This window comes from Phyllostomus hastatus, unplaced genomic scaffold, assembly GCF_019186645.2.
Source record: "Phyllostomus hastatus isolate PE091 unplaced genomic scaffold, TTU_PhHast_1.1 phas_scaffold_78, whole genome shotgun sequence".
In the NCBI taxonomy this organism is placed as follows: Eukaryota; Metazoa; Chordata; class Mammalia; order Chiroptera; family Phyllostomidae; genus Phyllostomus; species Phyllostomus hastatus.
Genome location: NW_025334041.1, coordinates 106,152,643 through 106,179,724, shown reverse-complemented (window position 1 = coordinate 106,179,724; position 27,082 = coordinate 106,152,643). Strand labels below are relative to the sequence as shown.

The following is a 27,082-nucleotide window of genomic DNA, read 5'->3' as shown; positions in this document are numbered from 1 at the left end:
GATATGTCATCCCCAAATATGCCACTTCGATGGGATAGTTATTTTAAGCCGAAAGAACTCAAGACACAGCAGGTACAGAAGGGACTCTCTGACCTCCCCTTCTGCCCTGAAGCTCCTCGTAAGTCATTCACGAGACTCCTTGTACTTGGAGGGAGGATCCTGATCTCCGCGGATGAATGAATGGCCAAGAGGAATCCAAACACACAGGCCTTTTCTATGTTTCCCCCAGTTTACTACCCTTGGCTCGTACCCTTTTTGTCCCCTGCCACGTTTTCCCACAACCTGCCCCTCTTCATCTAGTGCAAAAACGCTCAGGCGGAATCATTTCTTTGGGTCTTTATTTCAGCATGAAAGCTCTCATGTCACATTGAACTTATAGTAAATGCATTTGTTGCTTTTCTGTTTAATTTTCAGGCCCAGCCGGGGAACTTAACAGAATCAAGGGTCAATTTTTCCTCCCCTTCAAAGGCAAGAAATCATGCTCTACTTTCAGACTCTTTCCTTCTTTGTCATTCCACTATTTTTCTATAATATTTAACCCACAGCTCCAGCAATGGTCACAGGTTGGCTCACCAGAAGAGGTAGAGAAATCTTCTCTTTCTTCCCCCACATTTTTTATTTTTTAAGGATTTTTATTTATTTCTAGAGAGAGGGGAAAGGAGGTGAAAGAGAGGGAGAGAAACATCAATGTGTGGTTGCCTCCTGCACACCCCCAACTGAGGACCTGGCCCACAACCCAGGCGTGTGCCCTGGGAATCGAACTGGTGACACTTTGGTTTGCAGGCTGGTGCTCAATCCACTGAGCCACACCAGCCAGGGCATCTTCCCCCACATTCTTCACCATATACAACTACGTTAGGCCAAAGATAATCCCCCAGTGATTATTTCCTATCATCTGCTGAGATTCAGGCTCAAAAACTGCCTGGGTACCAATGAGAACATTATCCATAGTATGTAGTCTGGTTACATAACAAGGGCTACTTGACCCCCTGAAAGTTTTCCTCCTCCAGAATGCTCCCTTAAAGAAACACTAAGCAGTTAATGAAACAGTTAGTTTAACTTAGTATTGAGACAAAGTTAGTTAGTGCTGAATTCTAAAACATTTAAAAAGCTGAAGAAAATGGAAAATGTTCAAAAGAAACATTGTATTCTACCTCCTTACTAACAAACTATTTGGGAGAGTTCAGGGACCCGCCAATAACAAAATCTGGATGGCCTGACCACTGAGCCTCAGGTCCTGGCTGGTGCATGAGGAGCTGGACTAGGTCTTTGAGGGTATTCTATCTCCAACACTATATTACGTATAATTTTTAAACATCCCTTAATGCTAAAAAGCAGATGCACGTGGATTAATTTGAATATAAATTCAGTCTTATTCAAAAGCTTTTTGCTGTTGTCTCCACCATCTCCAAATGAACAATCAAAGGTAAAGTAAATGTAAGAGTGTTGAAAACAGGTATTTATTCCCTTAAGCCAAACTTTCTGGAAATACTTGCCATGTTTAAAAATTAAGAGGTGAAAAAGCATGTGTGCTGGAAAAAGCATGAGGTTTAAAATCAGACGGGCCGGAACTGAATCTCCCTTCCACTCAGTCTTCCATCCCCGTCAGCCTACAGACCCGTTTCCTCACCTGTAAGTGTGAGCGATACTTCCAGCCACAAGGTTACCGTGGGAAATAAACAAAAGGTGTAAAGGTATCTGAGAAGCAGTAATAAAGCCATGGGATATTATTTCTAAAAGTCCGAATTAAAGAATTTACTAAAATCTACTTTTATTAACCTATACAAAAAGTGCATAATGATTTACATACTATAAGACAAACTGGTCTACAACAAAGGAACAAATACTTGCCAAAAAAACTCCTAAAGTCAATACTTGAAGGCAAGTTTCCTGGTTTTTGACTGGAGGAAACTCTTTCTTTCTTTTTTTCTTTTTTTAACTAAGGAACAAACCATTTGAAATTCTTACCAAGAGTCACTCCCAGTTTATGAAATTAGATTCTACGAAGCAGTGACCTACTGCTGAAGAGAAAGATAAGCAGGGGTAATCTGGTGGGGTAAGGTCGCATACTGGACAACCAGAAGTACTAACTAACACAAATATAACATCACAAGTGATGGGTATGAATCTCAACCAAAAAAAAAAATTAAGTGTGAGAAATAAAAATTTATCTGGCAACTCATGACAGAAAAAAAGATTACTTTATTACCACACATCATTTCCTAAAGTGCAAAAACACCATTCCGAAACACATGCCAACACAGATCATTTAACTATGACTTTGTTTATCTACCTTTCAGGCTAAAATCAGGCAGACAAACAATTTTCTTATGTGCCTACATAATCCATCACTGAAATGAAAACCAATACGCGTTGCCCTCGGGACCCTTCTCAGCAAGAATACAAAGGAATGAGGGTGCTGGAACCCTCCGAGACCTCTGGCTCCATCGCTATGGAAATCAATAAAGAGTCTGAGTCTAGGATCCCAGAAGAAGTATCTATTTTCATTACAGAATCTCTCGAATAAATGCTTTTTAAAGTGTTCCAATTCTCATTTAAACCACTATTAAAATTATTAACAACTTCCTCATACCTTCAAATTTTATAGCATTAACCATTTTCAAAGCATTATCAACCCAAAACTCCAAGTCTGTCTTAGATTATGAACAGCTATAACAGGCTATATTCTTTATCAAATATCCTTATTTAGTCCTTTTATCAATGAGTGTCACTCTTTAATATTGAAAGCAATCTCTATCTCAAGAAAAAACACACAAGTGAGCAATATGACTAAGACATTTGGCGTTTAATAGTGTTTCGGCTCAAGCACAGCAAGTTCAGTGAGAATCCAGGCACAGGAGAGAGCGGATGAAATTACATCCTACTGGACGAGAAGTGTGAAACCACTGCAGAATGAAAGGACACTATTATTAGCTACTACTGAGAGTTAGCTCTGGTAGTGTCAGACACTGTTGTGCTACATACGTATTAATTTCTTTAATCTTCACCACCACCTTGCTATTATCTCACATAAAAGCGAGGAAACTGAGGTACAGTGAGGTTAGGTAATCTGTTGAAGTTCATACAATTAGTAAGTGGTAGAGTTATAATATGAACACAGACAGTCTGACTCAAGAGCCCATATTCTTAACCACTATTATGAACTATGTACTATATTCAGCATAGTATGGGTATCTCATTAATCTTCATACTTCTGAGAGGCAGGTATGAATATTGTCATCTTACTAATCAGAAAACTGGAGCTCAGTGAGATTAAGAAACTTGCCCAAAGACAGACAGCTAGCCAGGAGCAGGGCTGATGCTCAGGTACCACCTACGGGGGAGGCCGTGGCTCCATCGGCACAGTCCCTCACCCATCACTCGGATACTATTTCTCCACCTCGGGCCCTTCTATGCAGCCAAAGTTTTTGAAGACTCTACTGAATATTTAATTATCCACAGTACCTCCCAACTTACTTCAGCACTGCTGTATGACATTACTTTGGACAGAATGAATGGCAGAACAGTATTGTACAGTAATTTCCAAACTAGGCTGAAAGCACTTGTCAACTGAGTGTTTCCGAGTGGGAGAGGGAAGAAAGACTGGAGGGAGGGAGGCCCCAAAGGCCCAGGTCAGGCCTCTCATTTACGCTAATCCACAGCACCTTGTTCAGAAACCACAGCCAAAGGATGAGGTGGGCAAAAATCTCCCACTTCACATTTTTTACAACGTGCCTGGGGCTTTCTTCAGAATCAACCAAGGAAACATCTTCTTTATGTTTTCGACAGACTATAAAGGAACAGCTTAGAAAAGGAGAGCACAGAATAATGACTTGAAATTTCTTTCCGTAAAGGACACAGCTGTACTCAAGCAGCTAACTCCCTTTAAACACAAATATCTGATCTGATTATTTTGTTTACATTAATGAGCCAATTTACAAGCTGCCAAAAGCATGTATTTTTTTAGTTTGTACAACTAAAATGGTTATTTAAGTCTCATTTTGCTCAGAGAAATGGGAGATTTGTGCTTTCTCCATGTGAGCTCCTAAAAATGAAGGCAGCTAAAAAAATGAAGTAGGGACTAGACAGATCCAGGATGGGAAAAGAAAACAAAATGTTTAGTTTCCTCAAATACAGATACAAAGGTCAGTTACTCCTGGAAAGAGAAAGGGAACAACTTTATAGCCCTTACCATGCCCCCACTTAAGGGTCCTCACCCCTAAAACGTGGGTACCCCCAGGCCCTTACCATCACCTCACCTTACACCCCACCCCTTCCAAACCAAACCCTGGCCTCCACTAGTCCAAGGAGAGAAAGGCTTCACAAAGCAAAAAATAAACAAAAGGTCCCTGGCCTGTTGTACTTCCAAGAACCCAGGGGTCACCTAAGGAGTTCATAAGGTTATCTTTGATTAAGCATGATCCTCTCTTTTATTTCTTTAAATGTAGTTAACATATGTTTACTATGTTCTTTATGTGACAATTCCAATAACTGCATGTTTACTGGTTCAAAAGTAAATTTTGTGATTTCTGATGCACACAACATAGAGTATGCAATTTTTTAAATTATGTATTTGTATGCATTTTCCCTGGAATTTCAACTCTAGAAAAATTTTGACACCTACATTTAGTGTGTTTTTCTTCCAAGAGGAGAGAATTCATCTCTGCAATATACAGTACTAGAGCACTCTTCTAATACTTTTACATGTTAACTTTCTTAATCCTTGCAACAAACTCATAAAGTTGCCCTTCATCTTTAAAAAAGATATATCTAGCCCTGGCCGGGTTATTCAGCTGGTTGAAGCATCATCCCCTACACCAGAAGGTTGAGGGTTCCATTCCCAGACAAGGCACATAGCTGAGTTGCAGGTTCCATCCCTGGTCAGGGTATATATAGGAGGCAACCAATGGCATGCTCTCTCTCTCTCCCCCACCTTCCTCTCTCTAAAACCAATAAACATATCCTCGGATGAGGATTTAAAAAAAAAAGATATATCTAAAACATGAGACACAGAAGGACAAAAGTAAAAGAATAAAAAATTACATCCCAGTCAAAAGAAAGAGTTTCCAGGAAAGGAGGGCCTAAGAAGCAGTCAGTGGTGGGCAGCGCAGAGAAAGCAGCAGGCTCTGTGGCCCCACGGTACTTCTGTGCTGGTGCTGGGTCAGTGAGGTCTGCAGGCCTGTATCTACTCAAGCCATAAACCTGGTTGTATTGAACAGCACCTGGGAGACACGAACTACTGAAAATCACTTAGGAAGAAACAGACTATCCGAATAGGCCCATAACAAATAACAATATTGAGTTAGTAATAGAGAAACTACCCACAAAGAAAAAACAGGCCTAGATAGCTCTACCACTAAATCTTAATAAAAATTAAAAAATAGACAAAAACCCAATATGAGTTCCTCACAATTCTTCCAAAATATAGAGCACTTCCCAACTCATTCTATGAAACCAATATTATCCTGATACCAAAGCAAACCAAGACAACACAAGAAAATTATAGGCCAATATCTCTTATAAATATAGATGCAGAAATTCTCAACAAAATATTAGCAAACCAAATCTAGCAACATAAAAAAATTATACACCATGACCAAGTAACACTTACCCAAAGCATACAAGGTTAGTCCAGCATTAACTAACATAATACATCATAGCAACAGAATAAAAGCAAAGCTCACATAATCATCTCTAGAGACAAAGAAAAAACATTTGACAAAATTCAACAACCAAAAAAAAAAAAAACCAACCAAATTCAACATCCTTTCAGGATAAAAAAATAAAGATCAGAATGGAACCTCCTCCACCAGATAAAGGGCTTATAAAAATAAAACTCACAGCTAACATCAGATTTAATGGTTTAAAAAAAACAAAACTGGATGCATTTCTCCCTGATCAGATTTATTGTTTGAGCAGATATAGGCAGGCATAAGATAAAAATTTTGTTCTGGCCACTTCTATTCAACACTGTACTGGAGTTCTAGCCAAGGCAGTTAGGTAAACAATAGATAGATAGATGATAGATAGATAGATAGATAGATAGATAGATAGATAGATAGATGATAGATAGATAGAAAGAACATCCAGATGGGAAAAGTGAAAGTATCTTCCATCTATCATAGATGACATAATCTTATGTAGAGAAAATCCCAAGCAATACACTAAAAAACTGTTAGAACAAATTAACATGTTGAGCAAGGTTGTAAGATAGATGTTAAATTACAAAAATCAATTAATTATATTTATATACAGTTGAAACAAAGAATCCAAAAATGAAATAAGAAAATTCCATTTACAATAGCATAATAAAATGCCTAGAAATAAATTTAACACAAAAAATTAAAATTTCTACTTTGAAAACTACAAGATGTGGTTAAAAAAATTAAAGAAGATCTCAATAAATGGAAAGATATCACATATTCATGGACTGGAAGGCAACACTGTTAAAATGGCAATAACCCCCAAACTGGTCTACTCATTCAATACAATCCCTAACAGAATGTCAGCTGACTTCTTTGTAAAATCTGACAAGCTGTTTCTAGAATTCATATGGAATTGAAAGGGATTCCGAATAGCCAAAAACAACTCTGAAACATAACAAAATGGAAGACATGCTTCCTGATTTCAAAGCCTGCTATAAAAAAGGACAACCAAGAAAGCGTGGTGGTGGTAAAGCGTAGACAGGTGGACCAACGCAGCAGAACCGGAAGCCCAGAGACACACCTGTCCTCCTTTGGTCAATCGGTTCCCATAAAGGTGCTGAGATCATCCAGTGGGGAAAGAATCGTTTTTTTCAACAAACGTTACTGGCACAACTGAACAGCTGCATGCAAAAGAAACTGGACTCTCACCACACACCATACATAAAAATTAACTCAAAATGAATGAAAGACTGAATGTAAAAGCTAAAACTATGGACTTTTAGAAGAAAATGAAAGAGTAAATCTTCATGACCTTGGATTCAGCAAAGAATGTTTACGTATGACCCCAAAAAACATGAGCAACAAAAGAAAAAAATTAGAGTTCATCAAAATTTAAAACTCTGTGCTTCAAATGTGAGAGTCAAGAAAGTAAAAAGACAACCAACCCACAGAATGGAAGAAAATATTTGAAAATCATTCATCTGATAAGAAACTTGTACCCATAATTGTAAGTAATTCAATAAACAGACAAATAATATAAATAAACACTGAGTAAGGAATCTGGATAGACATTTATCCAAGGATTATATGCCAATGGCCAATAAGCATATGAAAAGATGCTAGACATCATTAGTTACAAAAGAAATACCACTTCATACCCACTAGGATATCTACAATTAAAAAAGTAAAATAGCCCTGACTGGTGTGGCTCAAATGGTTGAGCGTCATCCTGAAAAGCAAAAGGTCACCAGTTCCAACTGGTTGAGCACCATCCTACAAAGCAAGAGGTCACCAGTTCCAACTGGTTGAGCATCATCCTACAAAGCAAAAGGTCGCCAGGTCGATTCCCAGTCAGGGCACATGCCTGGGTTGCAGGTTTAGTTCCCAGTAGAGGCATGTTCAAGAGGCAACAGATCAATGTTTCTCTCCCTTTTTCTCTTCCTTCCCCTCTCTCTTGAAATAAATGAATTAAATCTTTGTTTTAAAAAAAATAAAATAGTAAGTGCAGTGAGGAAGTAGAGAAGTCAGAGCACTCACATTCTGCTGGCAGGAATGTGAAATGGTGCTGACACTTTGACAAATAGTCTGCCATTCCTCAACCTATTCAACATATAGTTACCACAGGAATTTCACTCATAAGCATATACCCAAGTATATGCATATGTTCATATAGAAATTAAAGTTTACAGCAGCATTATTCATAATAGCTCAAGAGTGGAACTAACCCAAATGTCCATCAACTGATGAATAGATAAATATAATGTGGTAAGCCATACAATAGAATATTATTCAGCCATAAAAGAAATAAAGCTCTGATACATGCTACGACATGGACGAGCCTTGAAAACATGATGCTAAGCATAAGAAGGCAGTTACAAAAGACTACATGAGGTATGATTCCATTCAGATGAAATGTTCAGAACAGGGGTATATAGAGACAAAAAGTGGAATAGTGGCGGCTTAGGGCCAGGGGAGAAACAGAGGAGCGAGGGAGTAGGGAACAACGGCTGAAGGGTATGCAGTTTCCTTTAAGATGACGACATGTTTTAAAACTGACACCAGAGATTGTCATACATACTTGTATATGTGAACATATTAAAAGTCATTGAACTGTACCTTTCAAATGGGTGAATTATCTGGTGTGTGAACTATAAACTCAATACATCTGTTATTTAAACAAAATAGATGAATTAGAATTTCAAAAGCAACAAAACTGAAAACAACCCAAAAATCCATCAACTAAATATCATACAATTATTACTCAGTGTAACAGTGAAAATTAATGAATCAGTTATACATATCAAAATGAATGAAATTATAAAATAACCTTACGTTTAAACAAAAGCAACTCACAGGAGAACACATGCAGTATAATTCTAATTACTGCACAGAAGCCATCATGTAAAACAGCAATAGCAATGGAATTATTAACAGGGCTTGGGAGAATATCTTATTAAGAATATCTCTGGAAGGGGAAACAAGAGGTGAAGGAGAAACAGGGGTCTTCAAAAGCACGGACAATGTTGCATGTCATAGGCTGAATGGTGAGGACACAGGTCATTTAACCACTGTTACTGTGGTTAATCACAGGCCATTAATATTTAAATAATATAGTCTTTTTTATTTGTATGGTACATTTTTAAATCTTTTTAAATGTATAGATAACATTTGGTTTTAATCTGGAAAGCATACCTTTCATTTTTTCTCTTTTGCAACAATTATGTAAGTGCGTTGTGCGTAGAAGGATCGTGTGTGTGTGTATAAACATATATACATACTCTCCACATATACATGTGCAGGTGGGGACGGTTTAATTTGTTTAAAATCAATTTGAATTTTTGAGTACCAACACAGGGGAAAATAATGAACAGGTACTCTTCTATAAGGATGAACAATGATATGTCCCTCGTCAAAAACAATTATCCCAATAACAGCTACATAAATGGCTGCGGTATAAAGAAGGCTATATTTTAAGTGTCATGGTAGAAAGACATAGACAGTTTTATGAGAAGACAGAGGAAGGCAAGATTAATTCCAACTGCAGACACCGAAGAGAATTTCCTGGAGGACGTGACACCTGAGACATGCTCTGAAGTACAGATGAGACTGGGGCAGGCAGAGGGTGAGGAAAGGTAGTCCATGGGAAGAAAACGGTATGAACAACAATCATTACTATCCTACACACTTAGCAGTTAAAATACAAACAGTAGCTTCTAACATTTATTGATTACATACAATTCGCCAAGCAGTATTCTACATATTTTTAAATGTATTACCCCATTTAATCTTCACCAAAATCCTGTGGCAAATTCTATTCTTACCCCCACTTCGGAGACGAAGGGGCAGAGAGATGTGAGTAACTTGACTACGGCAGTAAGGGACGAAGCTATAATTTGAACCAGGCTCTACATCCCGTTTTCTTAACTACAAAAGGGGCAGAAGAAAGAAGCCTACACGTGTTCAAAGAACAAGTATTCCAATTTACCTGGCATAAAGATTTATTGGTATCACAGGACACTTCCTATGAGGGCAAAGGACACTTAAGTGGAATCCATTGAAAACAAGAACCAAAATTTCACTGTATATAACAGAAGCAGATCAGGTGAAGATTTAAATAAAGCTATCTTGAAAGATAAAACCAAATACTGAAAATGGATTTGCTTTAGGTTATATTTAATAAAATATGAGCTTATAAATCATAACTGTGCTAATTCTTACAATAAACAATAAATAATTTGATGATTACCAATATATGTATTATTTTTGTTGATTGTACAATTCTTTAATGAATGGCATCAATGGCATGACGCAAAGATAACTAGGCAAACTCAGATTATGAAAGCCTGAATGATAAGCACCATGTCCTGGGTTGAGATGGAAGTATCAAGAGATTGTATTAGAAAAGTAGCTTGAGGCCAGCTCATAAAAGGCTTAAAATCTCAAAGGAAGAAGACTAGCCAACAGGAGACATTGAAGGGAAGAAAAATAGAACAAATATTGCAGACTGAGAACCAACAGTATTTGATGAGTTAGAATGGAGTTAGTATGGAACAGAATAAGAAATCAAAGATTACCAATTTTGTGGTCAAGGGAATTGCTAGCCCATCAGCCAAGGGAGGGGCTCATAAGAGAACAAAAAATACATGAAGAAAATTAGGTTTGGTTGGGAGCAAAAGCAAGGAGTTAAGTTTTGCTGAATCTGAGGCACCAGAGGGTTGCTCAAGAGACTGACAGAAAGACACTGAAATTTTGAGTCCAGATCTCTGGAGAGAACTTAAAATCAGGAATGTAGACTTAGAACCTACATTGATGCAAAAGATAAAGCTCCCAAAGTGGACGGAGAAATTACCAAGGAAAAGAAGACATAGAGAAAGGACAAAGGAAATTAAGATAATATTTGGAGCACTGTCTTAGTTTAAAAGTAAGAATAGGCACAAGGATAGATAGAAAGAATGCTTATCAGAAGCAGAACTAGATCATTTAACAGGGTGGAAGATGCATCAGTATAAGAAGAGGAGTCCAGATGAGCTAGAGGTTAGAGGAGGCTACTGAATTGGACATAAAATGACCACCTGATAAGGGTTTATGAATCTTCAACCCTACAGTACCTAGCACAAACCAAAGTACTGAATAAGAATTTGCTGAATACGAATGAGTAAATTAATTTTGACAGTCAAAGGGAGAGGCAATTATTGAGTATTACAAGAAGATTTTTGAATATCTTAGTAAGGATGAAAGTAACTGAAACTACTGGAAGATCTTAGGCTTCTAACAGTGGAGGGGAATTTAATTGAAATATCTCACTCCTGTGTAAACAACAGAAAAAGCATTTTGTATGTACACTACAGTCTGGTGACAAACTTTCCCCAAGAATATTAAACTCAACAGGACAGGTACTATCTATATTTTCCATTTAACACAAACAAACCTGACACTTCTAAATGAGAAAAGGTACACAGAAGGAAGCCAAAGAAAAAAAGTGAGACGAAAGCAGTAAGAAAATGAAGAAGAGTAGAAGCAAATCAAACAAACCTGAAAGATCTTAAGACATTTCAAAAGTCCAACATGGTCCTGGCTTTCTTTATCTACTTGCCATAGCTCCTGCCAAACACCAGGGAGAAAAAACTGTCAAGTTACAAAAGCTGAAAATTTGAGCAGAGGTCCCTAACATCCTTCCAGTCTTTTTGTATTCAATTATTAAGAAGACTGATTTTGGGGGGTAGAAATTTTAATTACTACTTTTATCACCAAAGTCTAAACAGCCTAAGAGTAGCATTTCATATTGAGAATCAGTTATAGAATGTTCCAAAGGGCTTGAGAATCAGCACCTCACACACACACCAATAAAGGGCAGAGAGAAGAAAGAAAATAGATAACTGAGTTCCTTTTACATAACCAGTGAATTTTAATTCAAAATAAGCCTAGGACCTGGGAGAGAAGGAAATCACAATCCTAGAACTTAGAGCATATGGCTTGAATAAAAATGAACATCCTCAAAACATTTCCTATTATACACTGAAGACATTACAGAGGACTCTTTATACTCCTCTTCAAAGCTTTAGCATTCTGGTCACATCAACAACCGAATTTTGAACCAGGCACACCTCTAATATATCACTGAGTATAATTAAAGATGGAAAGTGCAATATGACCATGGTAATGATGGCGGCATCATGATTTAAACCATACTCTTTGAACTCAGACCTCCTGGGAGTGGGGAAGGTAGTCTATCTACTTCTTGTGGTCCCTTGTAGTCCTAGATTCATAAATCTCATGTGAAAAATAAAAATGATTTGAAGAGTAGAATGTTTAGGTAAATGGGGTAACTAAGTAACCAAATGAATCAGTCAAAAATATACTGATCAACTGCTAAGCTGGTGACTCATTTGCAAACTCAAATTGCTTACCACTAAGTAACCAATAAATACCACTTATGACCCTTGGCTATGTTGACCTTTGTCAATCAAGCTTTAGACTAACTTATAGTTAATATGTTTGAATGATTAAATATACAATGCCGGGCCAATTCATGTGCTTTAACTTGGTGCTAATTAGACAGGATACATAAAACCTCAGAACCTTAAAAAAACAGTCAAAGCATGAGTCACTCTGTCAACCAAAGTATTCCACAGCTGTCTGCCTTGGGAAAGCTAAAATGCTTGCAAAATAAGGTCTTGATGACATTTTAGATAGTTATTACACTTTGTCTCCCAAATCCCATGACCATGATGGGGCAGACCAAATTAACAACAGAACATACCATACATGCAAAAGAAGATGCTAGTAAGTGTGAAGGAGAAAGGAGGAAAGGAATTAAAGAAAAAGGTGGCATGAATGAAAGAGTATAACTCTTCCAGCTCTCATTCTACTACTGGGTTGGCCAAAGAGTTCATTTGCTTTTTTCCATAAGATGGCTATAGTAGCGCTTAGTTTAACTTCATTCAAAACAATTTTGTTAGACTGTATTGTGACAGCTGCCATATCAGTGTGCTATAAAAAGAACTTGTCAAAGCTGGTGAATTTTTGTGTGGACAGTTTAATATTGAAGACGGAATAAAATAACCAACCTTTTCGGCATATTATGCTTTATTATTTCAAGAAAGGAAAAAAAGCAATTGAAATGCAAAAAAAAAAGAAAGAGAGAGATTTGTGCAGTGCATGGTTTGCTGTGATTGATCAAACATGTCAAAAGTGGTTTGCAAGGTTTCCTACCAGAGATTTTTCGCTGGATGATGCTCCACAATCGGGTAGACCAGTTGAAGTTGGTAGCAATAAAATCAAGAAATTGACTGAGAAGAATCAACATTCTACCATGCAGAAGATAGACAACATACTCAGACATATTCAAAATATCCAAATCAATAAAGTTATTGGTGAAAATGAAAAACATCTTTAATTTTACAGTAAAAAACTATACAGACTTTTTGGCCAACCCAATACCTATTTCCTAATACCTAACTGATTCTTTCAATCCCAGCTCAATTTTCCTAATGCCTGGGAAGAGCCATATATGGTATGGCAATTGCAGCAAGAAGTACTGCATTTCCTATATCAACAAGTAGGAAAAACATACCTCCTTCACCCCCTTCCTTAGTCACAAACTCAAATGTCACATGAACTGCATGCACTGCTCACTGCCCACATCTACTAGGCTATCTTCCTTCAGGAGACATCTGAAGCTCATTCTGTGTGGACAGATAATCTTTTGCAAATATCTGCTTTCCTTGGAAAGAAAAGACCATTACCAAACTCCTCTGTGTCAGCTGTAGTGTTGATTTCTTATACTTTACAGGCCAAAGACTAGTTCAATACATCACCAAGATGAGGTCTGGGTTGAAATTTATTTTCCTGCCATTTATGAATAAAAATTAGTTAAACAGGGAAGTGTAAACAAAACCACAGAATATCAAGAAGATATGCTATTTTAAAGCATTTTAATTCTACAAATGCATTTTAACAAATATTAATTAGGAAAAAGGTTTTATTATAATGGGCTTTAAAAAGACAGAAGTCAAGATTATGTTAATAAGTTGAAAATAAAGTATAAATTTGAAAGCAAGTTAATTTCATTTTCTAAAACATTCTGTGATTTGTTTTCACTATTCAGATTCAGATAGTTCTATGATAAAGACATTAGGAATAAACCTATAATTCTTGTGATTATCTAAAATGCAAAATGCTTTTAACCATTTTTTTCTGAAGTAGGGAGAAACATCCAATAGGTATTTATGAAACAAAGAAGGAACCAGAGTTTCAAAACTGAGTTACAAGAAGTTCTACCCCTATATACTCAGCCTAGAACACAGACAATAGCCTCTAAAATATGTGTTTTGGGGAAAATAAATATTCCACAATACATACGGCGAGACTTCTTTGAGTCCTGCTCCTTTGTTCTTCTTAAGACTCAGTGTCCCATATTACTGTGTTTAAAATATCTTTCTTAGATGATTCAGTAAAGAATACACAGGCTGTGAAGTTAAAGCAGTGAAACAACCTCTGAATAAGACACTAACATTGCCTTTTATTCTTTCTTTCACAGAGAGGTTTGATGAATTTTCTTTGGCAACCCTCTTCAATCTTCTTATAACCAAGAGGAATGCCTCCTCACTCTAATCATAAGTACTGCATTGCACTTAAAAAAAAAAACACACACACACACACACAACACACTGAACCCAAAGAAAAACACAAAAACAAACCATCTTGTGAGAACAGCTGAAAAAGAGTATGTTCTTAAATTCTCACGGACTCTCTTCTCTGGCTAATATTGCCACCCAACTGCCACCACCACCACCACCACCACCACCACCACAACCATACCCTACCACCCTGTCTTGAAGTAACTGCTTTAAATTTCTTTTAGTGCGGCAAGCAATAGCTTGTAAAAGGATGCAAACCAGCTGAAACATTTGACAGAGAGTGTTAAATACCAGGGAATTCCTATCAACCATTTCATTTTAAAAGGTACTTTGATGTTGGTTATCTTTCATGTACCTCTTTCATGGCACATTAATAAAGAAAACGAAGCTGAAGTAAATCAAGTCCCAAGGTCACATCTAGAATTACAGCACTGTAGGTACCTGATGAAATACGGATTAACGCTGCATGAGTAGTGAATAAATAAAAGCACCTCTACTCACCAATCAGGCAAGTTTTACAAGTGCTTCTGAACTTTATTCTTCAACTAGACCTGAGACATCTTTAATCCCCCATGCGCCTAAAGCCTAATTATCATAATGTGAACCCAAATGTTAGGATCTCTTCAAAATTCAAGTGCTGTGAAGCGGAAAAGTAATGGGAATTAAGCTGGGTGTAACCTTAGAAATGTACGGATGTGGGGAACTTGAAAGTGGTATTTCAATAAGTCAGGAGAGCATAATACAAAGATTTAGCCACATAAAATACATTGGAATCAAAAGATTTCCCCCTCAAAAAAAAAATATATATATAACACAAATAAGGTGGATTCAAGAACTCCTTTTTGCAAGTATCAAATTTTGGCCAGAGAATCTTCAAGTCCAATATAACCAAATGAAAAGGATCTCAAAAACAAAGGATTCTAGCAATTTTGCATTCTTCTAATGCAATTGAAATGAGAAACAGAACCAGAGTATTCTGTACAACCCAAACAGTTCTAACAAAAAAAAACGCTTAAATGTTCCCCAATAATCAGCTGAATACACTTTTAAAGGCTTTGGCCAAAGATGAGAAAAAACAGCAAGTTATTGAATGCCTAAGAGAAGAGGAAAATATGACTGACACCAAAGAGTTAACAATCTCAAGGTAAAACTTATTCCATTAGAAATCTATTGATAATGCAGTCTTATCCCTTACACATCTAATCTATTCCAGGGACTATGATCAAAAAAGAGCTGAAATCACAGCCTATAAATATTGATACATTCATCTTATATTCACTACATGTCTGTGTTCACTACGACAAAGAACGCGGCAATAAATCAAGACTGCACTGGGCCCAAATCAGAGATGGTTAGAGGCCCAAATGGTCTACCTACAACCCTATAATATGGTTCCGAACTCACCAAGTACACCATTCATTAAAAGGTCTATGTATAATTATTTCACCTACTTATTTATAAGCATTAGAATATTAAAAACTATTTTTTACTAAGCTAATGTCTCTATGAAAGCAAATACTATTTATCTGATATATGCTTTAAGAAACAGCAAATCTATATACATGAAATTGGTTAACTCCATTCTACTTCCAAGATCACATTACAATGTTAGTTTGTAGGAGGGTCCAGGAGGATCTGAGACTGCAACTACACAAGCTGAGATGGACAAAAAAACTGTAAAACAATTGTTCAAAATAAGGCACTGTTTCTTCTATTTGTAAAGGTTATCAAAAACACTCACAAAATCCCAAAGTTCATCAATTGTTACCTTAATGCTGAACACATTGTTGTTTAATTTATATTTTAAGTTATTCTATAGCAAATACACTTGTCTAAACAGAACATCTGTTTTGGTTATAATATACTGTATCTTTGGCAAGAACTTGTAATAAAACTAACAAAAACAATCAAGAATCTTTATTGGATCTGGCAACAAAAGCAGATTTATAACCAAAACCTTAAGACGAGAAATGACCATCACTGGGCTCTAGGCCAGTCCTAATCTAAGTCAATAAACAAAGATCCGCACGAGGGGCTGCAGTTAAAGGGGGCTGGGGGGCAGGTTGGGGGAACTCCTGCAGATACTTAAATTGGACTTAGGGACACAGAAACACATGGCTTACAAAACTGGTAAAACATTTTATTTTGATCAGAAACTGTCAAACTGAATCTGAATCCAAACAGTATTTTAAAACCAAACACACACACTCACACACACAATTACTCATTCCTATGCCTCCTTTTCAATATACCTCATTATGGTCTATTTTAAAATATATATTTAAAAATATTCTGGCTGTTTCAAAAAATAAATATAAATTATACTGATATAAAGAGTGTTATTTTTAGCCCTGGCTGGTGTAGCTCAATGGATTGAGCATGGGTGCGAACCAAAGGGTCACAGGTTCGATTCCCAGTCAGGGCACATGCCTGGGTTGCGGGCCAGGTCCCCAGTGGGGGCCATGTGAGAAGCAACCACACATTGATGTTTCCCTCTCTTTCTCCCTCCCTCCCACTCTCTAAAAATAAATAAATAAATAAAATCTTTTTAAAAAAAAGAGTGTTATTTTTAAATTTATTTAATATCACAAACATCCCAGAGAAGAAGCCTTATAAACCAGAGCCTAGTGTTTACAGTGGTCACAGAAACGGAGTGAGGAATTTCAATAGGCAAAAGGCAATGAAATCCTAGACCATCACAGCACATTGTCTCGAGACCTCACTGTAGAAAGAAGTGAGACAAATACTGTATCATCTTACCTTGTTATTAAGCATAAGAGTCAAACTGACATCCAAAAAATAATTGAGGTTGCCCTAAGTTTCAAGGCTAATTCATGGCCTTCATCACTACTAGAAACTGCAGGAGGAGGAAACAGCTGTTTAAATACAAAGAAACTGATTTTACATTCCACGTGTAAAATGCAAATTATTGCAGTAGTCAGAAATAACAGCAATTTTAACTTCACAACATAATAAGCTTTATACGTAGCTAGATACATATTAAGTTGTATAGCTAAGCTTAACGATGGTTAAAAACTAAATTTCTTTAAACCGAAACAAATTAGGTCCAGGTGGTTCAGGACATGGGGAATCTGCTGCAGGTTATTGTGGTAGAATCTTCCTCGGTAAGGATTCAAGGAAACCCCAGAAATCACCCATCAAAATCTCTACCGAAAATTCCTTCTAGCATCACAAAAGTCTTTAGCCTTGTTATGGGAAAGCTCATCTTGTTAGGTTAGATCCAACAATTCAAGTATTTCAAAATATTTTCTTATCCTGATTCTAATAAACCTCAATGTCCACAAACTTGACAAGCATGCCTCCAAACCTTCTAAATTACTAATTAAATGTTAACTAATACAGCGTGTACAGCACACCCCTAGAGATCTCATGCCAGACACCCATCCATTAGATAACCAACATCTTTTTTAAAACAACCTAGCCAAATCTCTTAATTCTAGTTTCTCCATACAGGTGTCAAGAAACTATCAAAAGATATACTAAAATCTAGGTGTATCAACCAGTCTAGTTTTCCTAACAAAAACGAAATGGGATAAGACCAAAATGTTTACTTATGAGAAACCCATGCTAGCCCTGGCTGGATTGCTCAGTTGGTTGGAGTGTCGTCCTGCACACCAAAAGGTTGTAGGTTCAATCCCTGGCCAGAGCAAGTACAGGAGGCAACCAAGTAATGTTTCTCCCTCACATCAATGTTTCTCTCTTGCTTGCTTTCTGTCTCTCTGTCTCTCTCTCTAAAATCAATAAACATATATCCTCGGGTGAAGATTTTTTAAAAAAACAGGTATGTGACACAGGACTTGTATTCAGAAGAAATATAAAATACCCTTACTCAATGACAGGAGGAAAAATAATCCAATTTTTAAGTGGAAAGAATATTTAGACAGATATTTTACCAAAGAAGATATATAATGGCAAAAAAGCAAAGATGCTCAATCTCATTAATTGCTAGGAAATGTATTTAAAGCCTCAATGAGCTATCACTGCACATCCCCTAGGACAGCTACATTGAGATGACTGACCATACCAAGCAGACATAAAAGTACAAGGTGAAGCAGCAAGTGCTGCTGTAGAAGCTCTAGCAAGTTTTCCAGAAGATCAAGCTAAGATAATTAATGAAGGTGGCTATGCTCAACAACAGATTTTTGGTCCATACAAAACAACCTTGCATTGGAAGAAGATGCCATCTACAACGTTCATGACTAGAGAGGAGAAGTCAATGCCTGGCTTCAAAGCATCAAAGGACAGGCTGACTCTCTGGTTAGGGACTAATGCAGCTGGTGACTCTAAGTTGAAGCCAGTGCTCATTAACCATTGCAAAACTCCTAGAGCCCTTAAGAATTACGCTAAATCTACTCTGCCTGTCCTCTATAAATGGAACAACAAGCCCTGGATGATAGCATGTCTGTTTACAACATGGTTTACTGAATATTTCAAGCCCATTATTGAGACCTGCTGCTTAGAAAGAAGATTCCTTTCACATCTACAAAATATCACATCTACAGAGAAATCGTTCCTCAGAGGAAGAGTTAACAGATGTGACAGACTTCATCGTTGTCTTATTTTAAAAAATTGCCACAACCATAGTCAGCAGCCATCAACATTGAGGCAAGGCTCCCTACAAGCAAAAAGATCATGACTTACTGAAGGCTCAGATGATGGCTAGCGTTTTTCAGGACGAAAGTATTTTTTAATTAAGGTATGTACACTGATTTTTTAGAAACACTGTTGCACACTCAACAGACTACGGTGTGGTATAAACATAATATTCGCTTTATCATGGTCTGGAACCAAACCTGCAATATTTCTGAGGGCTGCTTGTATCTATGGCACAATACTTTTAAATATGCTCTAAAATATAAATAACATCTAAGGTAATAGTATTTCCTATCACTTATCTATACTTTTAAATCAATTGATAGTACCATTACTCTTTAAGAAATCATGGTTTTGTTTTAATTTTAAGACAAAAGACTTTCATTAGCTTCACTATCAGGCATTTTTCACAAATCAGTTAAGACCTTGAGGCTCAAGCTATCCCCTTCAATTTAGTTAGACTCTGGAAAGCATATCAACTTATTCCAAGAAACTAAGTTATGATTACTTAAGTTGTATTTTCCTTCTAGTAAATGATTGAAACCCTACTGTAATGAAAGAAGAAAGAGGTCCAATGTGTATTCGCAGATGTCTAGCACAAACCTTCATTTCTAATGAGATGCAGAGGTCCACTTGTCCTTCATTGGCCAAGCCCCTGGTCATTGAAAACCACACCCTCACCCGTCCACTGCAGATCCCCTCCCCTTTCTCATTCTTTCATTATATGCATACCACACCTTCGTGTTCCATTCTATTTTCTAATTCATTCACTATCCTAATGAACAAGGTAATTAGGAAGCAAAACTAATTTATTTGCTTGTTCAAAGCCATTTATGTATTGCAGCTTTCAGAGTAGAAACATTAAGCACAGGATCTGAATTAACAGCACAAAATCTTTTCCCTTTTCTGGTTCCAGGTTCTAAGTGGTCTCATGTATCTGTGATTCCCCAGAATGCATTCAGTGCTGTGATTTCTAGCAATGTTTCCACTCTCAGCATAAATCGTGACACTTGCAGTTGAAATATAGGCAGCAATAGTAAAGATTACTTTTAATTCTTTTATACTTCATTAAATAAATATATAATTCTAAGCATGAATATTACCATTTCAGAAATCATTTATCTCTGGCAAAATATAAGTCTATAACCTGCCAAGTATAAATTTCAGTATAGTGGAAAAGTAGAGAAAATAGTAAGTCATAGATTTACCAAAGCATTAGGCAGAGGGGAAGTTTTCCATAATTGCAGCACAGAGTAATTCTGGTCAATAGTCTTGAAAAGAATTGTCTCATTAAAAATACAACTGACCCTTGAACAATGTGGGTTTGAACTACACAAGCACATTTATATAGAGATTTTTTTTCAATAACACCTGCACTGTTTTCAGTCTATGGCTGGGAGTCTGCAAATGCCGGGGACCAACTTTATGCACTGATCTATGCCCTTTTACACAGAGAACCTGAGCATCAATGGGCTTTGGTGTCTGCAAGGGTCTTGGAACCAATCCCATGTGGATATTGGGGGATGACTTAGGCTTTTAGGGAATCAAATGTTACATGTGGATTTTCAGCTGCAGAAGGGTTAGAGACCCTACCCCCTGTGTGTTCAAGGGCCAACTATAGTTTTACCCTTAATTTTTAACAATTTGAAGTCCTAAGTATTTATTGAGATGGACCTGTAGGTACAGAAATATGCTTAATATCAAGGAAGTAGAGATAAATAAAATTCATTTCCCTGATTTAAGAAAATTTCAATGTAAGAGAGACCAGATACATGTAATACAAACACAAATATCTTATAAGGAGCTAGGTATTTCTACATTTCAATAAATGCTACCATTGCTACACAAAAGAAACCACTATTGCTTACAAAAAGGAAAATGGGTAAAAACACAGAAAATATGAAGTATAACAATTTAACATGAATGAAAACAAAGATTCAACTATTCGAAAAATAAAATGAGTACCTACTATGTGCCAGAGTAAAATAGCAAATCACTCTAGCAAATACTTAAATGACATGTATAATATTGTAGAATTTCTTTTTTCAAACATTTAAATATGTGTGACTAACTAAGTCTTAGCATAGTTATATTACACAACTTAATTCCAGTTTTTTTCCTCCTTTGGAAATTAAGATATGAAGTTTTGGATGACTTCCCCATATTATACAGTCTGAGGCAAAAGTAGGACTGCAGTTGTTCATATGGAATATAGTAATAATAATAACAACAAAACAAGAATAAACTGTGTTTCTGTGTACTCACAACTATAAGCCTCCTTTTGCCCCATCCTGTATGTAAGCACCGAAGTTTATAAGGCATGTTAAGAACAGAAAGAGCCCTGGGTCAGAGGGGAGTTGCATGGGTGAGTCAGGTGCACAGGGCTCACAGACTGGGAGGTAAGTCACGGTATATGCTAGCCTACGGCAGATCTGTCCAGGCAAACCGTGTGGGAAGGGATAGAGGGGGTGTGCTGGAGGACGTGCCAGGAAAAGGTTTTCAGGAGGAGTAAATGACAGGATTACAAGAATGCACACCGGATTATGTGTTTAGGAAGTGCTAATGATTTCTGCCACAGAAAGCATTAAAATGTCAACTTAAAGAGTTTGCAATATAATTTCAAATGTTAGAGGACAAAATATGGCTTCCTCATAAAGGTACGGTGAACTGGCAAAATGATAACAAGATGAAATCAAATAGCTGATTTTCCTAAAACTCCCTGTAAATTCTGATTAGTAATTTACATTATTTAAGGAATTCAAAAGCTCATAAAAATATTAGCAAATACATCCCAACAGGACCCTAAAAGAATAATACATTATTACAAAATGAAGTGCAAATAAAACTGCAAAGACAGTTCTATTGTAGAAAATCTACTACTACAATTTAGCATACTCATAGATCAAAATAGGAAAAAAAATCTCACATGATTATAACAAAATTCTGAAAAACCATAAATGCTGCTTTTCATTCTTGAATTTAAAACTTAATAAAATAGTAATCAATATTTTTAAAACACTTATAAATAAGATTATTTGCTTTAAATGTTTTTAAACATACACAAAAGGCAGACTGAACTCCAGGGAGACGCTAGGCACAATCCCATCCAAGTAGAGGAGCTCCACTATCATCATTATTTAATAGATCTTCAAAGACACTGCATGATACCATCAAACGAGAAGAAAATGCATCACCTCGTGCAGATGACATAACCACATACCCACAAATCCAAGAAAAGCAACTGAAAAATTAATTATAAACAATGGAAGAAGTCTGTACCATGGCTGGGGAACAAAATTAACATTTAAAAAAACAGTGCTCCTTTATACAGATATAAAGTAATGTAATAAATAATTCTTAATATAAACAGAAAAAAGAGATAAATACAAAAGAAAGTTTTAACACTTAATATATGATAATTATAAAGGAAACTTCAAAATGCTACTGAAAGCAAAAGCAGTCCCCATTTTAATGGTCAAGGGCACTGAAGCTCAGAAAGGCAGAGTAACTCTTACAAACTTAGGTAGCTAGTGGACGGTAACGACAAAAGTACCCAGGGGTGTCCGATGCCAAGGCTCTCTTCCTCATTCTACTATAATCACTGCTGAAAGTTCAATAAAGGGCTACTCTATCAGTAAATTCAGATGAAATTTAAGAAGTCTTCACTATTTAGTATTTTTAATGATTTGGAAGTTCTCCTTATGATGACTATAAAAGTATCCAAGATATTTATATCAAATTAAAGCAAATTAAGTAAAAAAGGAATCAGAGTATTTGCCTGAAGTAAACTGAACCAGCTATGTCAGGGCCCTGTGTTAGATTCTCCAAAGCACACAGTGCACACGTGCAGCTCCTAGAATAGGGGAAGTCCACCGTAATCTCCAAACCAGCCTGACCAAGAAGAAACAAGAGGGAAAGGGAAAAGGCCGAGGTGGCCTTTGCAGTCTGGAGCTTTCCTACACCATGATCCCATGGCACCTACAGTTTCTCTCAACCCTGTAATTCCCATCGCTTACCCTGAGTTTGTTTTCCAACACCTTGATCATTTTCTTGGCACACAAAACACTACATTAAGTACAAGCCCCTCTTTTCTGCCCTGCCTAAATGGGTCGCAGAACTCTTCTTCCTGTGTTGGTTGTTGGTTTTTGTTTTGTTCTGTTGATGCTGTCAGCAGACACACACTCATTGGTTGAGTATACCTTGTTACTAGATTTCTCAGAAAGCAGCGGGAGATGGCTTTTGCGTGTTCTCCCCTAGATATCAGACCTTTATAACTATCTTATCTCCTAGAATTAAACCCTTTCAGAATTAATGTTATACAATAGTTTGAAAAAGCTAAGCATGGCTATTTGAGTTCCAAAGGAAGAGTGAGAAAACAATGGTAAATGAAAGCAGAACTACTGCAGGGGCAAGAATGGACAAACGGGTCATGCACATCCAAAGATACTTAGAAGTTAACTGTATGCCCACACAAAATGAAAGCTTGTGATAAAGAGAAAAATAAGAAAGGAACTTTAGAAATGCTTTTAATTTGTAATACTTACCTTGGTTCTCAGTTCTGAAGGCCAATGATTCACAGGCATCAAAACTTTGGGAGAAGAAAGCTAAGTTATCCAGTCCAGCTTATTAGTCCATAAAGAGCCCTCACACAGTGTAAAGATGGGGCAGTCCCATGAAACCAAGTAAGCCCTAACTTGCAGCTCCTATGAGAAGTTTCAGGATACGGAAACTCAAATTTCAGCCAGAGACAGACACTTTACATTGTACCAGGAAGCTCTTGTAAACAGCAAGAGGTAGTTTGGGGGCAAAGGAGATGTGTATCTTTTTAAAAAGGTGGATGGAGGAGAGAACATCACAGAAGGAATTGAGTTCTTTTGCCTTTCAAGGAAAACAAACATTCCTAACATCCTTACCAGTAAACAACATCCAGTGGTGCAAAGTAATTTTTCATTATCAGGTCAGCAAAGTAAGCTTCTGTTTCCCGGCAGGCAGTTCCATTTCCAATCACCACTGTGCTGCAGCTTCAAGGGAGAAACAGGAGGAGACACTGGATGAGCTCAAGGCATGCTTCCAAATCAGTCAGAAGAAAAGGTACAGAATGCACAAATACTACTGTACAATGCTCACGCTCTCCCATCTATCTAAGCAACTCCGCCACTGTTTCACAAGGGAGACAGACATAGGTAAAATAAAAAATACTGCCTCTTCATTTGGTACTGCAGTCAGTGGAGAAAGATTTTACTGTCACACAGCTCAAGAACAGTCAGTTTTCTTTCCAGCTAGCAAGAACCAAATTTAGTAATGGTTAAGTGGATCTAAGCCATTATAAAGACATTATGGCTGAATTATGTGATAGGTTGTCAAATAATTTCTGAAGCTTCTAACTACTACCACATCCACTCTTTAGATCCATGAGGAAGGAAGGGAGGGAGGGAGGGAGGGAGAAAGTATAGGCCCAAACAGAAAAAGTAAATGCTCACTCTGCTCATATTACCCTGTTTGTTCAGTGAAGGTAGCAGAGGAAGTAAGGAGAGTTCCTCTGGAGTCTCCAAATGCAGAGCTCTCCAGCAGTTTGCCCCAGCATTGTTTTACATGGCTCCTCCTGCCTCCCCAAGGCCCTCCCCATAGTCCTTCCCTCCAAATTAGGGGCTTCAAAGGTATCTCTGATTGGCTGAGCAACTGAAGTCCTCAAAAGGTTACTTATTTTCATACTTGAAATTCAGCAAAAGCCTCTTTATTTTTTCTGCCTCTTGGAAGCCTCGTCCACCGTGCAAGTAAACCACATCAGTATGAAGTATCTGACCTTAGGAAAAAATGAAAAAGAATAAGCCAATTTATAAGGCATTACAAAACCTAACACACCAATGATTTCGGCCAGTTAAAACAGAAAAGGGAACTGGTTTGTCTTTTATAACGCAGCCTGAATCATCCATATTCACTAAATCAGATTCTCCCTAAACACTAAGAAGTTTTGTTCCTTCCAAAGTTACAAGGACTCTTTTTTGTTACATAAATTCATTATTAATTTTTAATGATACTTAAGATCAATAACAGTAAAAAGCTAACATTTGCTGAATATTTCCTATATATAAAATAAGGGATATTTTTATGTCTCTTTTGGGTTGTAGATATGTGAATTTCTTTATTGTATATAATTTTCAGCTGCATATTTATGAATGGTGAGCTTTTCTTTACTGTATTTTAGCTAAAAATATACTAAAAACTTGAGGGTACCTAAAGAATAGAAATAATCATTAGTAAGGTGACCAACTTAAGAAGTTAGGAAAAGGACAATAGAATAATTTCAAAGAAAGTGGAAGATGGCAAATGATAAAGTTAAAAGCAGAAATAAAATAATTTTTTAAATCATAGAAGACCAATGAAGTTTAATATTTAAAAGCACTTATTAAGTAAAAACTTTTAGCAATACCACCCAGGAAAAAGAAAGGATAAAACATGCAAATAATTGTATTAAAAATGAAAAAATATTAAGTAAAAATTCAGAACAGATTTAAATGATACAGAGAACTATTATAAACAACTTTATGTTCATTTAGATTAAATAAGGAAATAGTTAAATTCTTGGAAAAGTCTTACTTAACAAAATAGAATGAAGATATGTGTGTGTGTGTGAAATTTAAAAAAAAAATCCTATAAATAATACAAACACAGGAGAAGTTAAAAGTCATATAAATTAAATAGCTCAATAGATACAGGGAAAAAAACAATGATAAAATGCACTTCCTATTTACTGTAAAAATGTGTAGCGTAAAAAGAGAGCAACCAGTACAGCCAGTCCAAAACCCTGGAGGATGAGCAGGTGGGAACAGCACACTGACTACTATCAAGGCCTTCGTGCACTGACACTTCTCTTAGAGGAAGCAGAGCGTATCTCATAAAGGAAGAATCCCAAAAATGTCAAAAGGTACTTTGCTGGAAATTACAAGAAGTCTGTTTGAGAACAGAGCTGAAACTGGAGGGAAAGACCTTGCATACTCTATTTATAGGTCAGTACAAAGGTTGCACAGTACGTTCAGAAGGGACTGGAAAACTGTGATCTCTATGAACTCTTGAAACTAAAAGTAGAATATCCTTTTCAGTACAAAACCCCACACTGAAGAGAAATTGTTGCAAATCGTATCCACATTGAGCAAATTAAGGATAGCATGAGCAAAGAAAAAAGTCCAGGTAAAAGGGAAGAAAGCAGCATGGAAAAAGATTCTAGAAACTGAAGATTATCTTTCAATTTACATAGATACAGAAGTTTTTTCCCAATAATTTTAGGAAAAAAAAAACAGAAGTGACAGTTCTAAAGATACACAGCTAGAAAACCATTCAGGACCCTGCCTAAAGGTTGAGGAACACTAATTTTATGTAACACTAATCCACAGAAAAGGGTCATAGTCAAGTATCATACAGAACGATTACTTTTAAAAACAAGAAATAAAAAAGACTAGTATGATGTCCTTGCCTACAAAACACAAAAAAACTATATCTAATATATAAGAATAAGCTGCAAAATACATTATAGAAAGTAAAACACTAAGTCAGAAATAGAAAACCTCAGAAATGAGATGAGAGAACAGAACTCAGGAATAAATTACATATGAAAGAAAGTTATTTCAGAATTGAAAACCTAAACCAAAAGAAACACAAAAATGAATAAATAGTAAATATCTTAAAAGATACAGAAGGTAAAAATAAAGGAAATTTAAAATATCAAAACAAGTTAAAAGGTGAAGAAGTTCACCACAGAACCGTAATCTCATTTTTATAAGTATCAAATGAAAATTCCAAAACTTGAAAATAGAATAGCTTGAATAAAGAACTCAAGGGATGAATTCTGCAGATAAGACAGCAGAATACAGTATTAACTTAAAGCCAATCAAGAGAAAATAAAAAACAAAAGAATGGAAAATAGAAAGTTAAAAGCTTTAATATACATTTAATTGGAATTCCAAAGGAGATGCAAGAATCTCTATAAACCCAAGCAGAACTCATGCAATAATAATAACAGTAACAACAACAATAACAACAACAACAACATAAGAAAACTTCTGAAAACCATTAAGAGAAAATCTTTGCAGGCAGGGGAAATATTAAGATTTTTGGCTGATTTCTCAAGAGAAACCATAGTTGAATGAATGAATCAGATAAAACTAAAAATCTACATCAAACACATGC

At 36.4% G+C, this 27,082-nt stretch overlaps 1 protein-coding gene across 3 annotated transcripts in view; it reads right to left on the bottom strand.

Moving 5' to 3' along the window:
* The window catches only part of SRBD1 (S1 RNA binding domain 1), a 184,197-nt gene that overhangs the window by 108,363 nt on the left and 48,752 nt on the right, over positions 1–27,082 (bottom strand). For all 3 annotated transcript variants that reach the window (XM_045828690.1, XM_045828692.1, XM_045828691.1), the window contains exons 13-14: positions 24,611–24,701; positions 23,812–23,919 (exon numbers count right to left, since the gene is read on the bottom strand). In XM_045828690.1, coding sequence (XP_045684646.1) covers positions 23,812–23,919; positions 24,611–24,701 — 199 coding nt within the window. The remainder of the gene's footprint in view (positions 1–23,811; positions 23,920–24,610; positions 24,702–27,082) is intronic.